This window comes from Poecilia reticulata, chromosome 9 (genome assembly GCF_904066995.2).
Source record: "Poecilia reticulata chromosome 9, P_reticulata-male-v2, whole genome shotgun sequence".
Taxonomy (NCBI): domain Eukaryota; kingdom Metazoa; phylum Chordata; class Actinopteri; order Cyprinodontiformes; family Poeciliidae; genus Poecilia; species Poecilia reticulata.
Genome location: NC_088838.1, coordinates 23,674,155 through 23,697,644, shown reverse-complemented (window position 1 = coordinate 23,697,644; position 23,490 = coordinate 23,674,155). Strand labels below are relative to the sequence as shown.

Below are 23,490 nucleotides of genomic sequence, written 5' to 3'. Positions count from 1 at the left end.
TGGAAAACGTAATCTCATTATCTAGTGTTTAAAAATGTGGATATGTGAATGACATCTGCTGGTTTGAACTGAGGTCAGAATCGGATGTTTCAAGAGTAAAATGGACCAAATGGGAACCAGATCCACAATTAACAGAAAAGATCCAGAACAGAAAATACAGTGGAATAAAAATCTACATTAGACTGAAGAATTTTCATGGTAATCTAGCTGAGTAATTTATTACAAAATGTACTAAGAACATCCAGTTCAGGACATGGGAACAAAATGGTTTGTTTGTTAAAAGTGTCAGAAGGACAAAAAAAAAACTATTCGGGTAGTTAGGAAACATATTGATGTAAGAAAAAAGAGAAAAGAACTAAAAAAGCTATTTCAAAGCTAATTTAAACTATGTTAACAGGTGATTATTTTAATAATTCTTTGAACGAAACCAGCGGCTGTGAAAAAACATTGAAATTAAAACTTTCTCAACACAAAAACTGCTTAAAAGATTCAGACAGACATCCAAGTTTTGAATAAATTTGTACTTGACACCCGAAGTTCTTAGATCCTTCACATTGTAAAGCAAACACGATTAAAAACATGGAGGAGCATTTACTTTTGCATCTTAAACAGGACATCCCCTTCTAGTCCCGTTATCTTCTAAAGATTTGTGGGATGAGGTGAAGAAATGGACTCTGTTTACGTCTACCTGCATATTTATCTGCTTTATCAAATGTACTGTGAAGGACGAAGAGCGAAGATAAACTTCACTCAGTACTGATCTAAAGTTTTCTATGTTTTAAGACTCAGAGCACATAAGTTGTTTATTTGATGCTTTTCTGTACCAGGGATAGAAAAGCTGGGATGTCTTGTCCTAATTAATCATAAGGATAATTAAAGGATGTAACTTCTTTCTTTCTTTCCTGAACTGCTGTCATGTTTCTTCTTTGGTGGTTTAGCAACCACCTTCAATCTGTTTCGTCTGCATTCCTCGTCTGTAAAACAGAAAATAATCCACTGACTCAAACAAACCTTGACGTAGAAGATCCTGTCTATCTGTTTGTCCTCTTTCTTTGTCGACAGCCAGCGCTCACACAGGAACATGTAAACTTCCTCCGTGTCCTCATCCTGCACCTCCACCTGGTCCAGGTACCAATCGGCTCCCATCATGGTGTTGTCATGACGAATCCGAATCTTAAACACCTGCCCCAGGTCCACAGCCTCAATTGTAAACCTGTCCACCTGCAGAACGAGGGATGGAGTTTAACATCTCCACACACCAACATTATTAGACACTGAACTTTAGAAATACCTCTCCCCTCTTGAACTTGTTCTTGTTGTTCTCAGATTTGGCGAGTTTGCGTTCCCCGGTGTCTCCCAGGTCTCCGTAGATGGTGAGAAAAGCGTTGGCGTCAGTTCCCGCTCCGTACATGTCACCTGTCCGCACCGACACCTTGTATCCGTGAGCTGTGAAGGAGAAGAGTCCAAACTGTGAATACAGCGGACTCAACACTCTTTTACACTCAAGTACACAACTATAAAAAATAAAAAATAAAATATAGTTATATACATCACATTTCTTTACACAAACTGCGGTTTATGTCAGAAGTTTGCATGTCATAAAAGTTTTCGGCTTCTAATGAGCAATGACGTTTTAAAAACAAGAATATGTTTACAAATTTTATATCGTTTATTGTATTTTTCTGTCAATTATGCTTATGGTCTCAAAATATGACAAAAATAATAATCTTCCAAGTGATACTAATAATTGGTGGGGTTTTATTTTGTATTATCTGTGTGGTATGAGTTGTTCTTTTGAACAAAGTAAATGAATGAAATAATGAAGATAGAGGAATATTTCGAAAATGTTTAACAAAAGAGAAACAGTTGACACAGCTGAGTGTTTCAACACACACGAGAACTTATCTTAAAATTTATGCTTTATGCTAAAATGTTATGTCAGTGCCAGGAAACTAATCTATTCAAATTAACCTAGATATTTCTCATAATAAGAGTGGTCAGATATACAAACAGAAATATAAAAGAACGTTATTGATGGCTGCAAAATGTATCTGGTTTCCGTCCAACTTATACTTTAATTCAAATATTAGTGTATTTGTTTGTTGCATCCAATCCAACTTTAATTAAACGTCAGAAATAATTCATTATATTGACTTTAAAAATCAAGTACATTCTTTATTTCTGCACCTTTCTAAGCATTTTGATATTTGTCTTTTAACATAAAAATAGAGCAAAACTCAGGAAATATAGCAAGTTATTGTTTATTAATGAGAGAATATAATATAACCTCAACTACATTTGCCTTATGGGAAAATGTGTTGTTTTTTTGATACTATGAGTAACATCGTTCATGGATTAGTTCAGGGAAACGATTGTTAGACATTCTCTTCCAGCAGAGTTTCTCTGAGAAGCAACTCACTCTTGGTTTCTGATCGCCTTTACATTTAGCATCTAGTCACTGACTTTGAATGGTGATTCAAGTTGAGCAGAATTGGGTTTCAGGGGTTTTCCCAATGAAAACAACTGCCAAGAGTTAAAATTAAGAAACAGCTGCAAGCTGGAAAAACAAAGAGCGGAAACTCAATATGCTGGGCAAAGTGGAGCTGCAGACTACAACTCTGCAACAGGCCTGGCAAAGCTTTCACTGCTCCTGTAGGAAACTCCTTCTTCCTTTTTAGAACCTGCAAATTTTAATAGAATTTTGCATTAAAAGGATCATTATTGTCCAAATGAAGCAAAGTTTACACTTTCAATTGACTTTTAATGCAACTTTAGTGCAACTTTGCATTATTAGTATCATTATTTACTGAATGACACTTCATGACAACAGTTGTAAACATTCATGAAGACTCCTGCATGTTCATAACATGTGTTTTGTCATGTTTGTGTCATGTCAGTCTTATAAATAAAATGTTACCAACATTTTTTATTCTGTCAGAATACTGAATTTTCCCCAAATTCCATTGGGAGAAAATCTGACTGGCAGAAACAGAGCAAAGTAAAAAATATACAACTTGCCAATACCATTTTGAAAGTCAACACTATACGTTGACTTATCACCAAGTCTGAACAGTTACCGCTATCTTAATATTTTATTTTTGACCATTTTGAACCAACTTTTGCATGCAGTGTGCTTTAAAATGCATTCACTAAAGATACTGATGGGAATGTAACAACATGACAAGCATAAGTAAAATAATTTGTACTTATTCATCTAAATCAGAGTAAAACTTACTCTCCAGAGCATCCTCCACCTCCATTTCGGTCGTCTTTAGTGTCCCGTCCCGGAGGAGCTTCTGGGTGATGATGTCAGAGGCGACCAGCTCCCTCACCGTCTCTCCATCATCTTCAGACTTGGCCAGCCAGCGTTCGCACGGAAATATCGTGGTCTCTGAACCCTGACGTTGACCACAGATAAATGAGCCAAGCTAGGTTGGTCTAATATGGATGGCCGGTTGAAATGTTATATTACTAAACTGTTCATAATTTATTTAGTCTTCCAAGAAAGTGGTGTAGTCTGGAGTGCATATTGGATACCTTTCCTTTGCGGAGCTGTCGCCTGATCTCCACCCTGTCAAGATGCCACCCTGGGTTGGTGCCTCTGTTGTCATGTCCTATCCTGATTTTCTCTATCACATCACCGATGTCCTCCAGCTGAGACGAGAACACCTGATTGTTTACAAACCAACAGCACGGCGTAAGAAGCCATCTTTTTTCTAAAACACACTTTCTCACCTCCACAATAAACATGTCCTCTGCTCCTCTCTCAAAGTAAAGCCGTCGCTCTCTCTTGTTAACACACAGGTGCTTCTGCAGCGTGCACATCCCGTTTTGTCCGTACAAGACGATGAACACGTCAGCATCTGTCCCCGCAGCAAACACATCACTGGTGAATATCTTGATCTCATAAGGCACAACTGAAAACCAAGAAACCAAGAGATTTGCTTAGTTTGTGACCTGCGATATGAAATTTGACCGTTATTTTTATTATTTTGATTATTTTTATTTATGTCTTTCTGCCTTTTGCAGCTCACACCTCGGACCACCATTATGTTTTCAAAGTGCCATAAAAAGTTGGAGTTAAAGCAAACCACTGAAGAAACTTTAAACACTTCTGCAGATTTTACTGTTTTCCTATTTTGCAAAGTTTAACATTGTTGATTCCTAAAAAGCACATTTCCATAAATACCATTCCCACTAATGTTTTTATTAGCATCTGTTTGCTTACATGGAGTGTAAACTTCAGTCTGTAAGTCAGCAGGATAGAGATCCCTCACGATGGCACCGTCATCCTCTGCTGGATCCAACCAGCGGCCACATGGGAAACGTAGTCTCTGTCCCTGAGACGGGGCGTCCACCTCAACCCAGTCCAGGAACCAACCGGATGAACCTCCTGTTGGGATCAAAAGCATCAGACATGTCGATATAATTTAAACTCATTTTATTGCTGTTTTAACAAAAAAGTTTTCTTTTTCACCCGCCTGAGTTGTCGTGTCCAATCCGGAGCTTCTCCAGGTCACCCAGGTCCACTGCCTCCACGATGAACTCGTTGATCATCCCCTGTTCAAACTTGTTCTTGTAGTTTTTACAAGACTTCAGGTTGATGAGCCCTGAATCAACAGGAGTTTCACATCCCAGTTATAACCTTTGGGCAGGATCTTGGTGTTGCCACGGCAACGCTGGGTCTCACCTGTGTCGTCTTTTTCACCGAACAGGATGGCAAAAACGTTGGCATCGGTTCCAGCATATTTCTTTTCCCCAGTTTTTATTTTGAGAGTGTAGGTGGTGGACATGGCTGCAATGACAGTAATAGAGGTTGATATCATATCACACTGAATCATACATTATGTTTATAATTTGCTTCAGTCGTTTAAGGCACTTTACATTTCTGCTCTAGTCCCAAAGTGGCGCTAGTTCCCTCCTCATCTTCATCCTGCCTCATGAAGGCCTCATCAACAGGAACCAGTTCTCTTGCTATCTGCCCGTCATCCTCATCCACTGCAAGCCAGCGGTTACAAGGGAAGTAATACCTACAGACCCCCCAGAAATAAACTAATCAGAGCTTTTCTTCTGCACAAAACTGTTAATTTTTGCAGGAGTACAGCTATATTTAGTCAGAAAATAGAGGAAAAATGCATCGAAACACAAGTTACACTTACGTTACGTCTTCCTTTGTGTCCACTATCTCAACACGATCCAGGTACCAGGATGAGTGAGGCTCAGTGTTGTCATGTCGGATTCGCAGCTTCTTCAAGGTGAGCAAATCAATAGCTGTCACGATGAAAACGTCTTCCTGCAAATTTACAGGAGAGACGCTGTCCTGTTCAGTTAGACTTTTAGGTAATGCCACTCCCAGTTTGTGAGATATCTCTCCAGAGAAAGTATTTTTTTTATCCACCCAGCCTTTGTCACAGGTCTAGAGGGAAAACCCAAGCATGTTTTGCACAGTTCCAGTTGTTAGATAACATAATATGGTTCCTTTTTACAGATTACGATATGTTCATTACATTTTTTCGCACAAAATCATTCTAAGATAATAAGATTTTACTCAGGCCTTGATTTGTGGAGTTAGAAATAAACTGAACTGAGTGTGTTTGTCACCAGTTGTAACGTAGAGATGAATAATTCACAGGAGTGGATGAAGTGGGGAGTAAAAGTAGGACAGGTTCAATGACATGGAGGACTCCTCAGAGCTCCTCTGAGTCACAGCCGGCCTGCCTGCAGGAGATCCTGTAATTGTAGCAGAATACACTTCTACCCACACCTCAGAGCAAGGCTCAAGTTGCCCAGAGGTCATCGGGTTTTTCAACAAGAACTGTTGATTTTAAACCCCGGTTCTTATATCGATTATAAAAACTGGTGCAGCCCTGATGAAAATTGATGGGATTAGTGATTCTGAATTGTCAAGAGGTGTAAAATGAGTAATTACTTTTAGGAACCGCATTGAACCCATGTGTCAAATTGTATTTTTTTTAAAGGTCTACAATTATATTTTACGGAAAGAAAACCTAAAAATCTTGAAAATAGGAAAGATAAGTAAATCACAATCTACCTCTTTCGGTTAGATTGTTTCAAGATTTTCTGAAACAAGAGTAAACTTTTGCGTCGGATCCACTAAAACAAATAAGCATTGAGGAAGCTCACAAGCCTGCAATGGCACCGTATGAAAATCTCTGATGGTGAACAATAAACGGACTGTTTTTTTTTTTATTTTTCCTTTGAAAAAATGTGATTTTGGATGGAAATATTCTGGATGGATCTGTGGCTGCTTATTGGTGCTACAGTAAAAGTTTGCACGGCAAACATGAGTGAGCTCTGAAGAACTAAACAGATAAATACGAAGGATTTCTCCTGTCAGAAATAAGTTTTGCAACAGGAGCATGAAACAATTTGAAACCTAGATGTAACCTAATAGTGTTACATTAGTCTTCCCACATAGACAAAAGAACACAGTTAACCACAGGTGTCTGTGGCCATGAAGCCATAAAAATGGCTCTTTTGGTTGTAAAGGTTGCAGACTCCTGGTCTTTCCCAGATGAAAGGAGGGAACATTTGACCGCAGCTGCTGTCTGAGAAGCTTAACTTTCCCTCTCTCTACCATATGCGCAGGAGTAGCTTGAGAAAACTTTTCAAGGCCAAACACTGGGTTGTGAGTAAATTATGGAGAGTTTTAGGTATTGATGGACTGTTTATTTGGGTAACAGTGAGTCTCGCACTTATCAATATAACATGGCTGTTCTGCTATCAAAACTGTTGGTGTGAATCTGGTACCGTTCAGAACTGGAACAGAAATGACGTCACTCTAAATGTTTTCAGAATTTCTTTGTTGTTTTGAATTTCAGCTCAAGTACTTTTATTTCCCTCCACAGGGTGCAGGTTTGTTATGTCTCCAAGCTGCTGCTCCAACACAACATTCTGGTGTGACTGGATAAATCATGATATAGAGCTCTGGAGAAAATTAAGAGACCACTGAGCCCCACTGAATACTGGTTACTTGTTACTCCACCAAATATTTATTTCTGAACTCTTCCTGAGTTAAAACAGTAGTATTGTTGTTTTAAAATGAATATGAACCAGTTTTCTTTGAAACCACTGCATCTTTTTTTGTTATTTTGACCATTTCTCATTTTCTGCAAGTAAGTACTAAACTTTAGCTTGGAGTTTCAGAGACATGTTGTCAGTAGTTCATAGAATAAAAGAACAAAGATCATTTTACTCAAATATATTCCTATAAAAAGTAAAATCAGAGAAACTGATATTTTTAAGTGATCTCTTAATTTTTTCCTGAGCTGTAAATGCCTCTATGAGCTCAAAATTGTACTTCAGCCTTTGCTAGCACTGCTTTTGTCTTAGTTATACATGGATGTCCTTCAGGATCTAAATGTAACTCTATCCTTCTTGTGCAACTTTTTTTCTGCAATCTTAACTGCCTTATGCTCACTTTTTTTCTCTCCCACTTTTTAAAAACATATTTTTAATTTCAATTGTGAAATGGAAAAATAAGTACAGTGAGCTACAATCCTGGAAAAAAAAGGTAAACTTGGAGGTAAAGTTAAGAAAGTAGTTGGTCAAGTGTGGTTGAACCCGTCTTACCTGCCCTCTCTCAAATTTGTTGAGGTTGTCAGAGTTACTCAGGAGGCGCTCACCAGTGTCTCCGTTTTCCCCATAAATATTAATATAGACGTTGGCATCTGTCCCAGCTCCCATCATGTCACCCGTGAAGACACACACTTCATAGGTGTTGACTGTCAGACAAAGCAAGCGATGAATTATTCACACCTTCTCCAAACTGTTGCATATGTTGGCCAGGATACAGTGTCAAATCAAACTGTTCAAATCACACCATCAGTTAAAAATGAAAATGTGCCCTAAATGGTATAAATAATTTAAATGAGTCACACAAAAAAAAATTTCTAAAGCAGCACATCAGATGTCAGGTTGGTGCTTTCATGAGAGAGGCTTTAAGGGAAATTGGCGTTTTTAAACGCTAACAATAACACTCTTTTAATAATTAACATGAAGACATGTTTTATTTTACTGATAAAAGATTGATGGTGTTTAAATATTAATATTTGCAAGTAACATGAATGTAACTTGACTTTATAGCTCAAAGCTATTCATTGTAAATTCAGTTTGTCTTGTTTTCTGCGCTTGGATCACAGTTGGTGCAACTGTCCATAATTTTACTTTCTTGACTTCGATGAAGACTTGATAGAAAGCAGCAAAGACAACAACAAAAGCAGCCGGATATTCAGCCAAATAAAAAAAATAAAATCAAAGCGTTGCTGGAAACGTCTTTTACTGCTGCAACAGTTCAGTTGAATAATTGATTATGTGCATGAAAAGTATCAGTTTTATCGACTGTGACAAAGGCAGAGCTTGTTGCAGTGTTGAAAGATAAAAACAAAGAGGTTATCTATTATTTTGAATGAGTGTCCAATCAATGCTCACATTATTTTTGCAAGTGCAGAAGATTTTAATAAGGAGCAGCAATAGTGGATTCCACCTCAGACGTCTACATCATTAGGAGATGAGGAAGTCTCAGTGCTGACACATTTAGTGCCGTGTAAAAAATAATTTGGGGATAATACTTATGCGACTTCGTTAAAGACATTTGAACCATTTGAAAAAAAATGAGCAAGAATCTGGGTGGCCTCCACTGGATCTTACGTGGTTCCCTGACTTTTGAGCATGCACTAAACTTCTGAATGAAAATTAAAGGATGTTTTTATTATTTCAAGCTTTACGCTAAACCTAAAAAAGCATTTGTGAAACAATCTAAAAGAGGCCATTGCTCCGCACTGTCAAGTTGGACAGGTTGGCACACACGGTGCTGAGGACTGAACTGGAAATCCCATCAGCTGCGAGTCAAGACTGAAACTGATGGTTGAGGTGCAGAAAGAGGAAACCTTCAAGATTATTGCTTTCATGTTGTAATGAGGATGCTGTCTAGACACTTTGAAATGGCTGTTCTTGCAACCATACCATGGTTTGATTAAGTCATGAAAAAAAATCACCATTTCTCAACAGGTTGTATCCTTAAATTTTTGTGTGAATATCTTCCTTCGTATTGAACTCTTTGCAGTAACATAAATGTAAAAGTTCATCTTTTCTGTCTTTCTGCTTTTCGTCTGCTTCATACCTTCCAGATCCTCGTCTGCGTCCTCCGGCAGCAGCTCCACCACCAGCTCTCCGTCCTCCTCACCGCTGCTCAGCCAGCGTGAGCAGGGAAAACTGTACGTGAGCACCACCTCCTGCATCTCCTCTCCTCCATCTTCATCCTCGTCCTCTTCGTCTTTCTTCTTTTTCTTCTTCTTCTTCTTGTCGTCCTTTTTCTTTTCTTTGGGCACTAGAGCCAAAATCAGGTGCTTAACGTCGACTGACTCCAGGAACCAGCCAGATCCGATCCCTGAGCCATCGTGACCAATGCGTATTTTGAAGATTTTTCCCACGTCTTTGGCCTCAAACTGTTCAGAAGTGGGGACGTTTTTGCATCAAATGTAAAACTGTTTTCTCTGCTTATAAAGCAAAACACATCTGGAGACACTTAACAGTAAAAATACGTTAATACCTTAAATATTTCAGTCCTGTTGCGCTCAAAGTTGTTGGACCTGTTTTCAAGAGTGACGGTTTCCGTTTTGCCTTTCTCCCCATAGATCTGGATGAACACTCTGGCGTTGGTGCCGGCAAACATCACATCTCCTGTTACTACGGTTACCTCATAGTTCATCACTAGAAATTAAAACAATGAGTAACAAAAGAAGAATAAATTGAGTTTAGGTCACTCATAGGATTCCTGCTGGCATTACAAATATACAATTGTGTGCAATGAATAATCTGTGTTTGACTTAGAAAAGTTACCTCATCAATAAATAAAAATCTTTCCTTTGTTGTATTATGCTTCAAATAAAAGAAATGATAAACCTCTGCACATTTCAGCTGCTGTGTTATCAGGACATAGTAGAAGTGTTATTAAACGAGTTCATTCAGTGTTGGTCCAGGATATTGAGGCTGTAATGTTTGTACTCTGATGAAAACAAAGAAAAATAAACCATATATATCTGTTCTGTGCTTTTGATAATTAAAAGCGCCCTCCTGGAGATTAATAATGTTGTTTTTTCCATTATGAAACATGTCTGTGTGACTGTTTCACCTACATTGTTCCATCTCCAGGATCTCACTGGGATAAATCTCCACCTCCGTTTTCCCATCAGCCTCGTCTTTGCAAAGCCAGCGGTGACTGGGAAACATGTAATTCTTCCCGTGGACCGGAACCATGATCTGAACGCTGTCCAGGAACCAACCAGCACGCATCCCTTTATTAGTGTGACCAATCATCAGGCGGTTTATCTGAAATCGACCAAGAAATTAGATTGGGGTCAAACAGGTTGCACCACTCAGGTACCACAATAGAGAGATTTTGGTCTTTCAGCAACACTAAATGATAAAACCTGTCCAATATCAAAGGTTTCCACTGTGAAGATGTCAACACGGCCCGTCTCAAAGTAGTTCCCCAAGTTGTTGGTGGAAACCACCAGCAGCATCTTGTTGGTGTCGCCCTTTTCTCCGTAAAGCTTGACAAACACGTTGGAGTCTGAGCTTCCTCCAGGAATGTCGCCCGTCTTCACCGCGATCTGATAGTTGATATCTGACGCGAGGCAAATGTTTTAGTGACAGGATGAATTAATGAGTAAACGTGAGGCCTCCTTCCCACTTACTGTACAGACGCTGCCCATGTACGAACGGCACTAATTCTCTGGTGATCTGTCCATCGTCCTCGTTGCGGTCCAGCCACCTGCACGGCAACACATGCAGGGAATGATACGTCTGATGACTGCTTTTTGTGCTCTCAGAACATCTCATTAGCAACATCTGCTTATTATTGTAATTATCTCAGGAGGTGGGAGCACAATGCAAAAAATAAAAATAAGCAAACACACATCAGGGGCTTTAGCAAAAATTTAAACCAAAGTTACATCATTGATGCCAGAAGAGGATTTGCTCTTATATGGCAGGGAAGTTTTTCAGCATGATCCTAAATTAAATAAATAAATGTCTGTGTCTGGATTGACTTTGTCAACACCGCCAGTCTCTCCTCTTCCGCTGAGACGTGTCACAGATGGTCTCTTCAGGATTAGGCGTCAGCAGCATGAATCTTGTCACCTGTCATGTGTCACTAACGCTCCCTGGCACATTTTGAATCTCCTATTCCTCTTACCACACTGTGGAAAAAAGTCAAAGTTTTGTTTTTATTGAAAGCTCTATCTAACCTCTCTTTTTATTGTTTTAATTTGGTCTAATTTTAAACTGTAATATAATTAATAGTGATCTTATTTGGAGTAAAAAGTCAGGATTTGTTTTCGCAGCATCAAACATGGCCAACATGACATGTTTGTGTGTCGTTTGGTCCTCAGGGTTAAAGGAAATGAGTGTCTATTAATTATTATCAGGAACAAATGTCATTAATATGATGTTCATACAAAAGTATTTAAAACACTTGAATTTTTCCACATCCTGTCACATAGCAACAACAAATCTCAATATAATATCACTGGGAGATCAAATTATAAGGAAATATGGTGGTAGATGTTTTTCCTAATAAAAGTGTGATTTGCATTTGTGCCACTCTTCTTTTGCTCTGATATAATGTCATATTATTTAACACAAATAACTGAGGTTACTTTCCACAACAAAAATTCACAAATACTGAATTGAAAATAGAAGGAGGTCCACCCAATAGTGTTTAATTTCACCCATTTTCAATCTAATTTGTTTCATCTATATCTACTGTATGTATAACGTGTAGACAAACCATTACTGTTTATTTCAGCATCTGCTTGAAAAAAAAAAAACAACTGTTGCTTATTAATGAAGTCAAGCAGTAATGGGTTAAAATGGCCCAGTCAAAGTTTGAGTCAACAAACAAAAACGTTATTGTTCACAGATGCTCTCTATTCACTGCAGCTGAACTTAATTTGCAAACTCTTCAGCCTCAGATCAGCAGGACTAAAACCAGTATAATTCTGAGTCCACTTGACAATTATTGGCAACTTTGTGTTGATCTGTCATGTAAAAACTCAATAAGATACTTTAAAACTTTTGGTTCTTTAAGTTGCATGAACAGCTCTGCAGTATTTATGTATATTACCTGTTGCAGGGAAACTCTACAGCGTGAGCCTCCGCCTTTCCTTCTTCTCTCACAATCACTTTGTCAAGAAACCAGCCGCAGCCGCCGCCTTTCCCGTCATGTCCGATCCTCAACCTGCGGATCCGCCCGATGGTCACTGCCTCGACTATGAACTCGTCCATCTGGATCAACAAGAGAACAGCAGCAAAGTGTGGGTGGAGTTTTTAAATTTTTTTAACAAAAAACTTATGAATAATGCAAATGAGATGCTACTTGCAACAGCAAGGGGACAGGCAGATCTGGTAATAGTAAATCAAGTTTCTGTGGTTTATTTAAGACAAGGACAAACAAACATTGTCATTCAAAAGGGCATATTTTCCCTCACTTAGTATAATAAAGCTTAATATATTATTACTAGGGATACAGCTAATCACAAAACTTTCTAATTTGTTATAATTTCTAGATGCTTCAATCCAGAATAAATGCTTCTTTTTTTTTTTTACTTCAGACAGAAGCATTTTTTTTCCATTTCTGACAACTTATTTGATTTTATTATGACCTAAAACTTAGAGATTATTTTTTAATTAATAAAAATGAGCACAAGCTGGTATAGCTAGTGCAGAATATAGACATTGAACCAAACTACATCAAAACCTACAACTCTAATGCTTTTAAATTAAAGTTATATTAAAAAACCCGACACAATTTATCACTAAAACCATTAAGACCTCACTACTGCCCAGTGTGCAAACTGCTAGACTTCAGAGTGGTTTAATTTTAAAATGAAGTGTAAAATGTACTCACGTTTCCCTTCTCAAACTTGTTGACATTATTCTTGCAGTTGATCAGCTGCCGCTCCCCCGTGTCCCCCTGGTCTCCGATCAAGTTGATGAAAATATGCGCATCCGTGCCGCTGCCGCTGACATCACCCGTGCAGACTGTCAGCCGGTATTTAATCACTGCAGAACAAAACATCACCACTGATAATCATTTGGATACCTTTATGAATAAGCAGGGTTTGATGCATCTGTTTGTGTAAAGACGTGCCGGGAAGTGGCTCAGCTATCAGGTCTCCGCAGGCTGGAAGCTCCCTCACAACTTCATTGTCGTCTTCGTTAATGTCCAGCCACCGCTCGCATGGAAACGTGTACTTCTCCTTCGTTAACGTCTTCATCAAAGTAACCTAAAAAAATAAGACTGAGCAAGGTGAAGGGGTGCTACTGATTCAACTGAGGTATATGCATGGATTGAAATATCAACTAAACAGTGCGATAAGTAAGTCAAAAGAAAAAAGTGCTTTGTCTTTTGGGTGTCTTTTTACGATATATTGTGCTTAAGATTTTGCTAATTGTTGAGGAAATATGGACTAAAGCAGAAAATGGTTGAATCATAAACATAAAAATAGAAAAAAAAGCCAAATGTTTATGTCATAAAATGAGCTGAATAATTATTTGAGAAATCTCACCTTGCTCAGATGCCATCCTGCGAAAGGATTTCTCTTCTCATGCCAGATTCGAAGTTTGGTCAATTTTCCCAAATCTGGAAGCTCAACCTGTTGGACAATAATATCATCTGTCACCTATTTAACAGATATTAATTCTATAATATATTGTTAAATTATCTTCTGCTGACCATAAACTTGTCAACTTGGCCCTGTTCAAAGTTGTCAGACTTGTTGTCCAGCCTGATCTCATCCGATTTGTTCTTCTCTCCGTAAACCTGAAAAGAGATGTCTGCGTCGGTGCCGGCATTGGGCATGTCTGTAGTCCAAATCCACAAGGACCAGGGGTGCTCTGAGGACCGACAAACCAGACCATTGTTATTACTTGAGTTAGAATTAAAAAGCATTAAGCATCGTGTTGTTTCAAGTCATAAAACCAGGAGCAAATGAGATAAAGCTGCCCATAAAGAGAGGAAATCAGAAAGGAATAATAAAATAGTACACTTGTAGAGAGAATTTAGCTTTCAAATGACCATAATATTCATAAATATTCTTAATAACATTATTAGAATTGTGCTATTGCACAAGTTAACTATTTTTAATAAACGCCGTAGCTCTTGCTCTTTACCTGTTCACCTCAGACATGAACTCAACACTTCTAGGGCAATCATAAGTTGAGAGTTTTCCAAAATACTTTGGGACAAGTTATTCTGGACTGATTTTGCTCCTATGACATTTCAGCAGAGCCCAGGAGAGGGCATTTTCTGCTTGTTAAAATATCCTCTCAGGGCAGAGACTCCTTGCTGGAGTGACTGAGTCCAGTGGACAGCTGAAAACTGTGAGCGAACATGAAGACACACAGATATGGAAAACCCCATTTTAAGAAGTAATGGGGGGTCGCAAGCGTATTGTTATATCCTAATTTGTAAGTTGCTTTCAGTAAAAGTGTCTGCCAAATGCGTAAATATGAAGATTAAAAATAGGGAAAATCAAAAATGTAATTAGTTTCTAAAGATAAAGGATTGGTAGTCTAAAAACTATTTCCATTTGTTGTGTTTTTAATCTTGTCAAACATTGGAGAGCTTGTATTTAAATAAAAGTAAAGTGGTCAAGTGAAGGAGAAGAGGTTAATTGTTAGACTCTGCTTTAGATGCTGCTTCTCCATATCTGCTATGAGTCAATATAAATCTGATTCGTCCCTTGAGTTAAGAAGTCATTTATAAGATGTAAAGCCTTAAAACAAAGAGGAAAAAAATGCAAAAATTGAAGAAAAATGACTAATAGAAGCAGCTGAAGTCCAAAGATCAAGACCATATAATATTATGGACAAAATATTATTTGTGGATGTGAGTAGCAAAGAAACGAGAAAGAAATTACTCAAGACTTTTCCTGTTGTACGTGAAAAGACCTTGACTGATAAGCTATAATAATTCACATTAAACTCACTTTTCTGCCTCCTGTGCCTGAGAGAGACCATCTCGTACAGCTCTCTTTCAATCAGGCCGTCCCCCTCGTTGTCATCCAGCCATTTGCCGCACGGGAAGGTCTGCTCTATCCCCGTGAAAGGACAGTACACAACAACCTGTGGACGGACCCGATTCAGCCAATTCAGTGCTGAATACTGCGGTATTTTTAACACGAGTATTTGATTTACCTTCTCGCAGTACCACCCGGCGCTAACCCCGTCATTGTCATGTCCAATCGTAACTCTGCTGAGAGGACTGAGGAGCGCAGCAATCTCCACGTTAAATATGTCTGTCAGTCCACGCTCAAACTTCCCTCCTTCCAGGAATACCTGCAGAACCGGGTGGCAGAGATGACTTTTCAATCAAATCTGGAGTCAGAGGCTGAAATTTATAAAAAGAAACTGAATTGGAAATGACATCTTGAAAGCAATACCAAGAGCAATACCATTTTAAATCAGCACCTTTATTGAATGTTATTCTGCCTGAAATCCACTGTTGTTCATACTCACCTTTATTATCTTTATTATGCGCAAAAGTATTCACACCCTCCTGACTTTTATAATTTTTTTTTTGTCACATCCACAAACTTCAACATATTTTACTGGGATTTTGTGTAACAGACAGATACAAGGCCGCAGCTGGAGAGACAGCTTTTAGTCAGGCAATTGATAAATCTGACTCTTTTAGAAAAGCAACAAGCAGAAAGCTACTGCTAAGAGGAGGAGATAAAAGGTGCACTCTGCAGTTTTACACAAAAATTTTGACAAAATGTGCTCTGGTTAGATGAGACTGCTTCACATGCAAAACAATCAGTGTGGTGGAAAACTATCGCTGCATATGGTGGTGGCAGCATCATGCTGGGTTTTTTTGTGCTGGTAAGGGTTTAAAGATGAAAAACTGCAAAAGACTTGGTACTGGAGCGAGTTTCACCTCCCAACATCATAATTAGCCAGAGCTACATTAGAATGGCCTATTCAAAGCCCAGATACGAATCCTATTGAAAGAATGAGAACGTGTTCATAACTAGATGCTTTTCATGCAATCTCACAGACCTAGAGCTATGCTGCAAAGAATTATAGAAACAGTAACAGACCTACAGTTTTAGTGAATACACACCTCAATTTACAGATTTGCTTAAAATGAAAAGCATTTTCATTTCATTTCACACCCCGCCTCTTGCCCGGAACGTTAGCTGGAGATAGGCACCAGCAACCCTCCCGACCCCACTAAGGGACAAGGGTGTAAAGAAAATGGATGGATGGATGGATCTCATTTCACAATTATTCAGCACATCATGTCGATCTATTGCATAAAATCACAATTCAATACAAAGCTGCTTTCAGACAAAATGTTCAAGAAGAATGTTCAAGAAGAATTCATTATTTTGCAGAGCGCTGCGACTTTAAAGCACAAAGGCCAACAGAGTCGGATTTCGTTGGACATTTCTGCTTTGTTTGGATAAAAAGTAAACAATCTGTTCTGTTCACGAGTTCTTCTCTGTTTCTGTTTCTCATTACCTTTCCACTGTTCTTCAGGCCTTTCGTACCGTGCATCACTAGGTGAATTTTAGAGTTGGTCCCTGCGCCTCGGATGTGTCCCGTCACAATCTGAACATTGTAGACGATACCTGCGGGATTGGGTTACCTGTTAGTTTATCACAGCTAGAGTCAGAGAGTCTCTCAGGTTCACCGCTCCCAGGTCCCGACAGCATGAGCGGGAACACGATTACTAAGATGTAAACATCGCCAGCCTAAGCTAATTAATAATAATTACAAGGTTTTCTGGTAAAGGAAACATCTTAGAGTGGTTTAGAAAACCTTGCACCATCCTGTCAATTTTAGAAAAAGTACATTTGTTTGTTTTTTGTCTATGCTGTGTTGCTCACTGAGTGTTTTTCTCGTCACCTGTCGGCTGGTCTGCTCCCACCAAAATGTCCCTCTGAATCTTTCCGTCATCTTCATCCAGGGCAAACCAGCGATTGATGGGGAATTCATACACTACTTTGTTTCCCATGTCATCCAAAATCACCTGCAGAAAAACCAAAAAGCATTTCAAATTATTCACCACAACTGGCCTTAAAATGAATTAACCTTTTAGTGCACACTAAAAAAATGTGGAGATTCAACTCTTTGGATTCAATAAGGAGCAACAAGAAAAAGAAAAATCCCTTTTTGAAACAGTAAGTTAAAGCAGTTCTTCAAAGTACACTTTACTTTAAGTTGATCAAAGTGACAAAGAACTTTTATAAATAATCTACAATTTCATGTTTCCCAAAGGGAATGAACAGGTACTCCTCAAAGTGGGAAAGATAAGAAAACATTTGTACATTGGCACATTTTGACCAGAGATAGTAACAGTGTGGAGATCCACTGTGAAGTTTAACAATACAAAAAAAAACCAGGGCACAGCCTGAGATCTAAAGTTACTACCTGCCACTCTAAATATTTAAATGTATCCATATTATATAGTCTATATTTAAATAAACAATTGCTAATATATTATTTGGAGTCTGTGCTAGAGCTCTTGCCTCTGATTGGCTGATAAACTCCTTGTGACAAATACTTTCATACTGCCAAGAGGAACTAACTTCATGAAACTCATCAGGAAACTTTGGTTGACTATGTCCAACATTTTGATTTCTTTCTGATTAGGATTTTCCAATCTGGTTTATTTATGTGAATTAACTTAATTTGATGCATCTTAATCTACATAATTTAAAGTCCTTGTTCTTTGTCTTTTAACTTTGGATGATGGGAATTTTATGGACTTTCTTTTTTTTTTTAAACTCAAAACTGAAATGTTTTCAGGTACTCAGATCATGATGACATATTTTTAACTAACACTCCATCACAAACTCCTCTTGGTATGCAAATGCAAATTTGCATTAACAACTACACTTTAGAGTCAGTTGTCTCTGCAGTAACAAACCCATTTACTGACTCATCTGTCTGTGTGTTGTAAGGCTATCCCTTAATGAGGCATGGTTTCCCTTTACACAGAGGCTAGGATGACGACATGCGTGTCATGTACGTGTCCGTGTACGCGCCAGTTTGAGCGAACTCATCTCTCACAGACGCACACCATACTGTACGCGTCCGAAGAGCTGAGATGGGAAACCCAGATAAGGAAGGCTGAAATGGAAATGAGGAGATCCAGTGTCTTAAGTACTACTGAGGAAGGACTGAATGTTCTTCTACAGCAACTTAAACATGTCCGTCTTTACTTTCAATAACTGAAATGGACAGAAAGAGAAATTTCTTAGCCTTACATGTTTCTGAAATAAAGACTAGATTCAGTTTCCAGGCTGGTATAGATCATTCATGTCTTTGCTCATGTATGCTGCACTTCTGTGCAAATATATGCAGCTCTGGAAAAAATGAAGAGCCCACTGCACTGAACCCCATGGAAAACCTCATGGTTACTCCACCAAATACTGATTTCTGAACTCTTCCTGAGTTAAAACATTAATATTGTTGTTTCTAAATTAATATGAACTTGTTTTCTTTGCGTTATTTGAGGTCTGAAATTGCTGCATCTTGTTCGTTAGTTTGACCATTTCTCGTTTTCTGCTAACTAAATTTTGCTTGTAATTTTGGAGACATGTTGTCAGCAGTTCATAAAATAAAAGAACAATGTTTATTTTACTCAAACAAACCTATAGAAAGTAAGATCAGAGAAACAGATCATTTTAAGTGGTCTCTTAAAGTTTTCCAGAGCTGTATAACTTCTTTATGAACAACAAGTAAAGGATTATGAGATTTTTTTTACTTTATTTTTATTGTCTTCTATGAATGTGCAACTGCAAATGTTACTTATAATGTTTCTGCTATTGAAAGAAATAAAAAATCAAACCCAGACTTAATGCGCTAATGTTTATTCCTAGCAAGTCAAAATTTTGATCTGGCAATGATTTTGCACTAAGATGAGCTTATTCTGCACTAACCAATAACTGGGCATTTTAATCCATTCAAACACGACACAAACATTTATTAAATATGTAAAACAGTTATCTGTGTGTCATTGATTAAAAAACCCGTCAGAAATGCAGCAGTTTATGTCCATCAATTTTATTACATTTTAGATGTGCCAGAATTTGTTCTGGAATTCTGACTTCTGGGTTGTTTTGTGTTTCCAACTTGGGAAATTTTTAATTCATAAGAGATCCTGAAAAACATGAGATTTGAGGTTTTTCATGTTTAGTTATACAGGCAGACATCTAACAAATCTTGTTACTATGAAAAAGTTGCAGTGTGTGCCAGCGGTTATCTGCAGCTCTTGTGGACTTTGAGGCTGGAGATTTTGAAAACTACTTGACTTTTTAAGTTTGATTTATTTTTTTAGTTTTCCAACTGGGAACTTAGAAATTCCCACTTTTAAGTAACTTTGTACTCCAGAAGTTTGAGAAACCGACTTCAGTGTGTGCTTCAAGTGATTTTTCTGATTGCAAATTTAGATTTCCAACTTTTAAGATGAACCTATTTACACTATTCTCACCTTCTCTGCAAACCATCCTGCTGAGGAACCTTTGTTGTTATGGCCAATGGTAATCTTCCTAATTTTACCCAAGTTCGGCGCCTCAATGGTAAACTTGTCCTCTGTGCCCTTTTCAAAGTTATTTTTGCTACTGTCAAGGCACCTCTCCCCTGAAAAAAAAAGAAGAGATAGTACATTTTATCAGCTGAATTCATGAGTGGCTGCATCAGAACTAGAGTTGCACCAGTTTATGATGGCAGCATGTTGGAGAAGCTCTGTTACTTTAGTTGTGATTTGTTCTTTTTGACACTTTTGTGGTTGAAAACTTGCATGTTTGGACAATTATTCTCTAGATGCTATGCAGCTGGAAGGATTTTTGCACTTACTTTTTATTTATTTTTTACTATTGGACAGTTGATACGCGTAACCATGGCAACAAGGTATTGTTTTTACAATTAGGAGTAGCTGACTGGCATCTCAGAAGCTCAAACAATACCTGAATTACATTTCCATAGCTGAAAATTAAGACGGCTTTCTAACCACACGACTGGACAGACAGTCGTGTCTGTCTGGACAGACAGACACGACTGTCTGGACAGACAGGAGGTGCAGCAAAAGCAAATTATGTGTATTAGAAGTGCTTGCAACGATTGATGGTGTCATTCAGGACATGTTACTGTGGATTGATACTGACAGGAGACTGTGATACAGCAACAGTCTTCAGTCAGAGGTGTTTTTATATTCACTGTAAGACTGACTGCTACCGTAGATCCTTTCTGCCCACAGCATCACCATCCACAATTGCTCGTTGAAGATAAATGGATGAGTTATGGCAATGTTTAATTCATATTTGGGATAAATTAAACACCACTGAATTTTAAACTGGTACCTAAATTGGGAGAAAAGCAACTTGTTTGATCGCACGCTGAGTACCTGTGTCCCCAAACTCGCCAAAAATATTGATGAAGACGTCCGCATCGGTTCCACTTCCTTTCATATCCGCAGTAAAAACGCTAACAATGTATTTATTATCTGGAAAACCAAAGCCAAATCAAAGAAAACATTTTAAAAAATAATCCTAAAACCTATTTTTCAGTTTTGTTTTGTTTTTTAGTGACGAATAAGTTCTTACACTTGGGCATGTCCATTTGGTCCATGCTGGCCAGCAGGTCTCTGGCAAAAAGGCCATCTCCCTCCTCTTTGCTGAGCCAGTTGTTGCAAGCAAAGTAGAACCTGAGATGAGGGCGAATGACATCCGTGATGACCACACGGTCCAGGAACCAGCTGGCGCTCATGCCCGTGTTGTCATGCTCAATCCTGGGCAATCAAGAAAAGAACATCCATTAAAGAAAGCAACTCATAAATCTATCTCTGTCTGAAGTTGAATCTAAGAAGAATAACTAAAAAGAGAGAGGATCAGAGGTTCCTGTCCTACCTAAGTTTTTTTATGTGTCCAACGTTGTGAGTTCGAATCCTGAACACATCAGTTTTGGATCTTTCAAAAGCGGTTCGACTCCTGTAATAAAAAAATAAATACACATTTTAACGTGTTGACATTTAGGTGATCTTGTCTTTGTAATTTCTAGAAAAAAAGTAAAAAACTCTTAAGAAAACAGAAAAGGCTTTATATGGAGAGATGAAGGGAAGATTTCACATTAATTCCCAGTAAAGTAAAATAAAGTCAACAAGCCTTGCAAAGATTTGAGAAAATTCATCCAGCGGAAGAAAGGTCATGCGAACACATTAACACCAATCACTGCACTCAGTCTGCTCTGCAAAACATTCACCAAGTACCTACTTCTTCTCTGTGCTGTGGAAGTGGAGGAAAAACATGAGGTTTTAAACTTGTGATTTTATCTTCATTAAACACATAGATGGGTTTTTGAATCTGAATATTTTTTCTTACTTGCTGGCCAGGTGGATTTTGGGTGTGATACCATACTCTCCAAAAAGAGCGACGAAGACATTGGCGTCAGTACCTGCTCCACTCTCATCCCCCGTAATCGTAACCACCTCATACACTGCAGGGTTTATAGAAAAACAATTATGTAATTACATGCAGAGAAGAATCTCTTACTGTCTAATAAAAAAGTGACCAGCTGCTGTTTGCCGCACATATAATTTTTCCAATCAAATTAAGTGTCTACATTTTAGTTAAGATCTTGTTGCTGCTCTGATACACATAAACCTTGTAAAGATGTTGATTTGCATAAAATGAAAGAAAATGCACTGTTTTCTGAATTCCCTCCTGACTTCTTAAAACAGATGTTGAAACAGTGTTTTTTGTTGTTAGTGAAAAAATGTTCGTGCTCATCTGGTTTTGTTTAGTTTTAAAGGGCCAGAAGTAATGGACGTGAAACTGCCACTTTGTAATACTTAGTGACAAGTGTCATGTAGATAGGGTTTGATGATAACATGCTATCAACTCGGCTACATCTATCAGTCTAAGGTTACGGTGAACATTAAACTAATCTCACACGCAACTGAAGGCACTCAGACGTCTGTAATGACAACCAAGGATACTCCACTTGTCTGAGGGTCAAATTGTCCTTGATACTTTTCACCAAAAGTAAATACCTTACTCTGACAATGTATTGATTATATATATATATATATATATATATATATATATATATATATATATATATATATATATATATATATATATATATATATATATATATATGTTCAGGTTGTAATAAGTTTGTATCACCTTTTTTTTTGTGGTATTCGTCCTCGTAGTTCTCCTGTAGCTCCGGCTCGTAGTTGCGCAGCTCGTTCTCGTAGATTTCAACATAGTTTTCAATCTTTTTCTTCTTCCCTTTTGTCTTCTTTGTGTCTTCATCGCTGTCATCTCTCTCTGAGCCTTTTTTCTTCTTGTCTTTCTTTTTCTTTTTCCCATCGTCCTCATCCTGATCGCCACCTTTTTTGTTTTTGCTCTTTGATCCCATCTTTACTTTGACAGAGAACTTCTTTGGTCGTCTCAATTACATCAGGGAGTTTTTCTCCTTTCCATCCATCCAGGGTCTCATTATCGTTTTCTTTGTAGTCCTACTCATCCCCGCTCTCCTCTGTAGTTTATGCCTCTTCCGTCTCTTTTCCTCTCTTCTCTGTGCTCCTCACGTCATGCCTTGTGTAACCGTCTTCATCGCCTTCCTCAAACTTCTTCAATCTTCCAGTGTTCTTTGATTCACTTGCCTGCTTACTTTTCTTCGTTGGCTCGGGTTCCTGATCCTCTGAGTCGTCGTCATCTGCGTCTTCGGTTTCCCCCTCTGCTCTTTGACACGTTTTTTTTTTCTTTTTAGTGAGCATCTTTAATTTATTCCCTACCTTGTAACTGATTCCAGGGTGTTCCGGTGAAACTTGATTAAGCTGACCTGTGGCTGCAGGGGAGTGACGAGCTGGCAGCCTGAGCCAGACACAGAGCTTAGCATCTGCTCTTGAGGAAGGGAGTGAGAACCTCATTAACAATGATGAATGACACATAGTCACCTGATCAGAGGAGGGAACCCTCTTATGGGTAAAGGTAGGTCAGGCAGCAACTCTGTTTGATGTACTGCAAGAAAATTAAGAAAAAACATGCAGCTAATCACCAAACAAGGAATGATTCAGGTGCCGCTAGCCTTTTGAGGGCTCTAAGAAAAAATTTTTTCCCAGTGCTACTGGAAATGAACAATAATTGGACAACTGTGACTCAGTAGTAAAGTAGTTATCTTGCAATTGGAAGATTGTAAGTTAAGTAAGGCACTTAACCCCAAGTTGCTCTGCATATTATTAAATAATTGACATGATGTCACCTGTCAATCATTCTAGAGGGTTTATCAGCAACTGGTCGCAAGTTTGCCCGAAGTACACACCCCCTATCTGGAGGAACTGAACCTCCATCAACATTTCCAGGGTTTTTCTTTGCTAATGTACTACAGTCACAGAGATTTTAAGGAAAATAATAGGAAATCATGGTCCAACTTTGTCAGTGGGGAATA

The 23,490-nt window shown here is 38.3% G+C and overlaps 1 protein-coding gene across 1 annotated transcript in view; it reads right to left on the bottom strand.

Moving 5' to 3' along the window:
* The window catches only part of loxhd1b (lipoxygenase homology PLAT domains 1b), a 30,647-nt gene that overhangs the window by 6,513 nt on the left and 644 nt on the right, over window positions 1-23,490 (bottom strand). The window contains exons 2-32 of the mRNA XM_017306479.2: window positions 22,221-23,063; window positions 21,414-21,528; window positions 20,943-21,023; window positions 20,640-20,824; window positions 20,441-20,539; window positions 19,529-19,677; window positions 16,939-17,062; window positions 16,552-16,661; window positions 15,223-15,363; window positions 15,015-15,150; window positions 13,760-13,920; window positions 13,593-13,679; window positions 13,175-13,310; window positions 12,932-13,086; window positions 12,149-12,309; window positions 10,719-10,795; window positions 10,452-10,648; window positions 10,158-10,350; window positions 9,572-9,732; window positions 9,143-9,467; window positions 7,594-7,745; window positions 5,160-5,293; window positions 4,885-5,030; window positions 4,691-4,795; window positions 4,482-4,610; window positions 4,229-4,393; window positions 3,736-3,917; window positions 3,538-3,654; window positions 3,236-3,398; window positions 1,292-1,446; window positions 1,012-1,221 (exon numbers count right to left, since the gene is read on the bottom strand). Coding sequence (XP_017161968.2) covers window positions 1,012-1,221; window positions 1,292-1,446; window positions 3,236-3,398; window positions 3,538-3,654; window positions 3,736-3,917; window positions 4,229-4,393; window positions 4,482-4,610; window positions 4,691-4,795; window positions 4,885-5,030; window positions 5,160-5,293; window positions 7,594-7,745; window positions 9,143-9,467; window positions 9,572-9,732; window positions 10,158-10,350; window positions 10,452-10,648; window positions 10,719-10,795; window positions 12,149-12,309; window positions 12,932-13,086; window positions 13,175-13,310; window positions 13,593-13,679; window positions 13,760-13,920; window positions 15,015-15,150; window positions 15,223-15,363; window positions 16,552-16,661; window positions 16,939-17,062; window positions 19,529-19,677; window positions 20,441-20,539; window positions 20,640-20,824; window positions 20,943-21,023; window positions 21,414-21,528; window positions 22,221-22,458 — 4,689 coding nt within the window. The 5' untranslated portion in view covers window positions 22,459-23,063. The remainder of the gene's footprint in view (window positions 1-1,011; window positions 1,222-1,291; window positions 1,447-3,235; window positions 3,399-3,537; window positions 3,655-3,735; window positions 3,918-4,228; window positions 4,394-4,481; window positions 4,611-4,690; window positions 4,796-4,884; window positions 5,031-5,159; window positions 5,294-7,593; window positions 7,746-9,142; window positions 9,468-9,571; window positions 9,733-10,157; window positions 10,351-10,451; window positions 10,649-10,718; window positions 10,796-12,148; window positions 12,310-12,931; window positions 13,087-13,174; window positions 13,311-13,592; window positions 13,680-13,759; window positions 13,921-15,014; window positions 15,151-15,222; window positions 15,364-16,551; window positions 16,662-16,938; window positions 17,063-19,528; window positions 19,678-20,440; window positions 20,540-20,639; window positions 20,825-20,942; window positions 21,024-21,413; window positions 21,529-22,220; window positions 23,064-23,490) is intronic.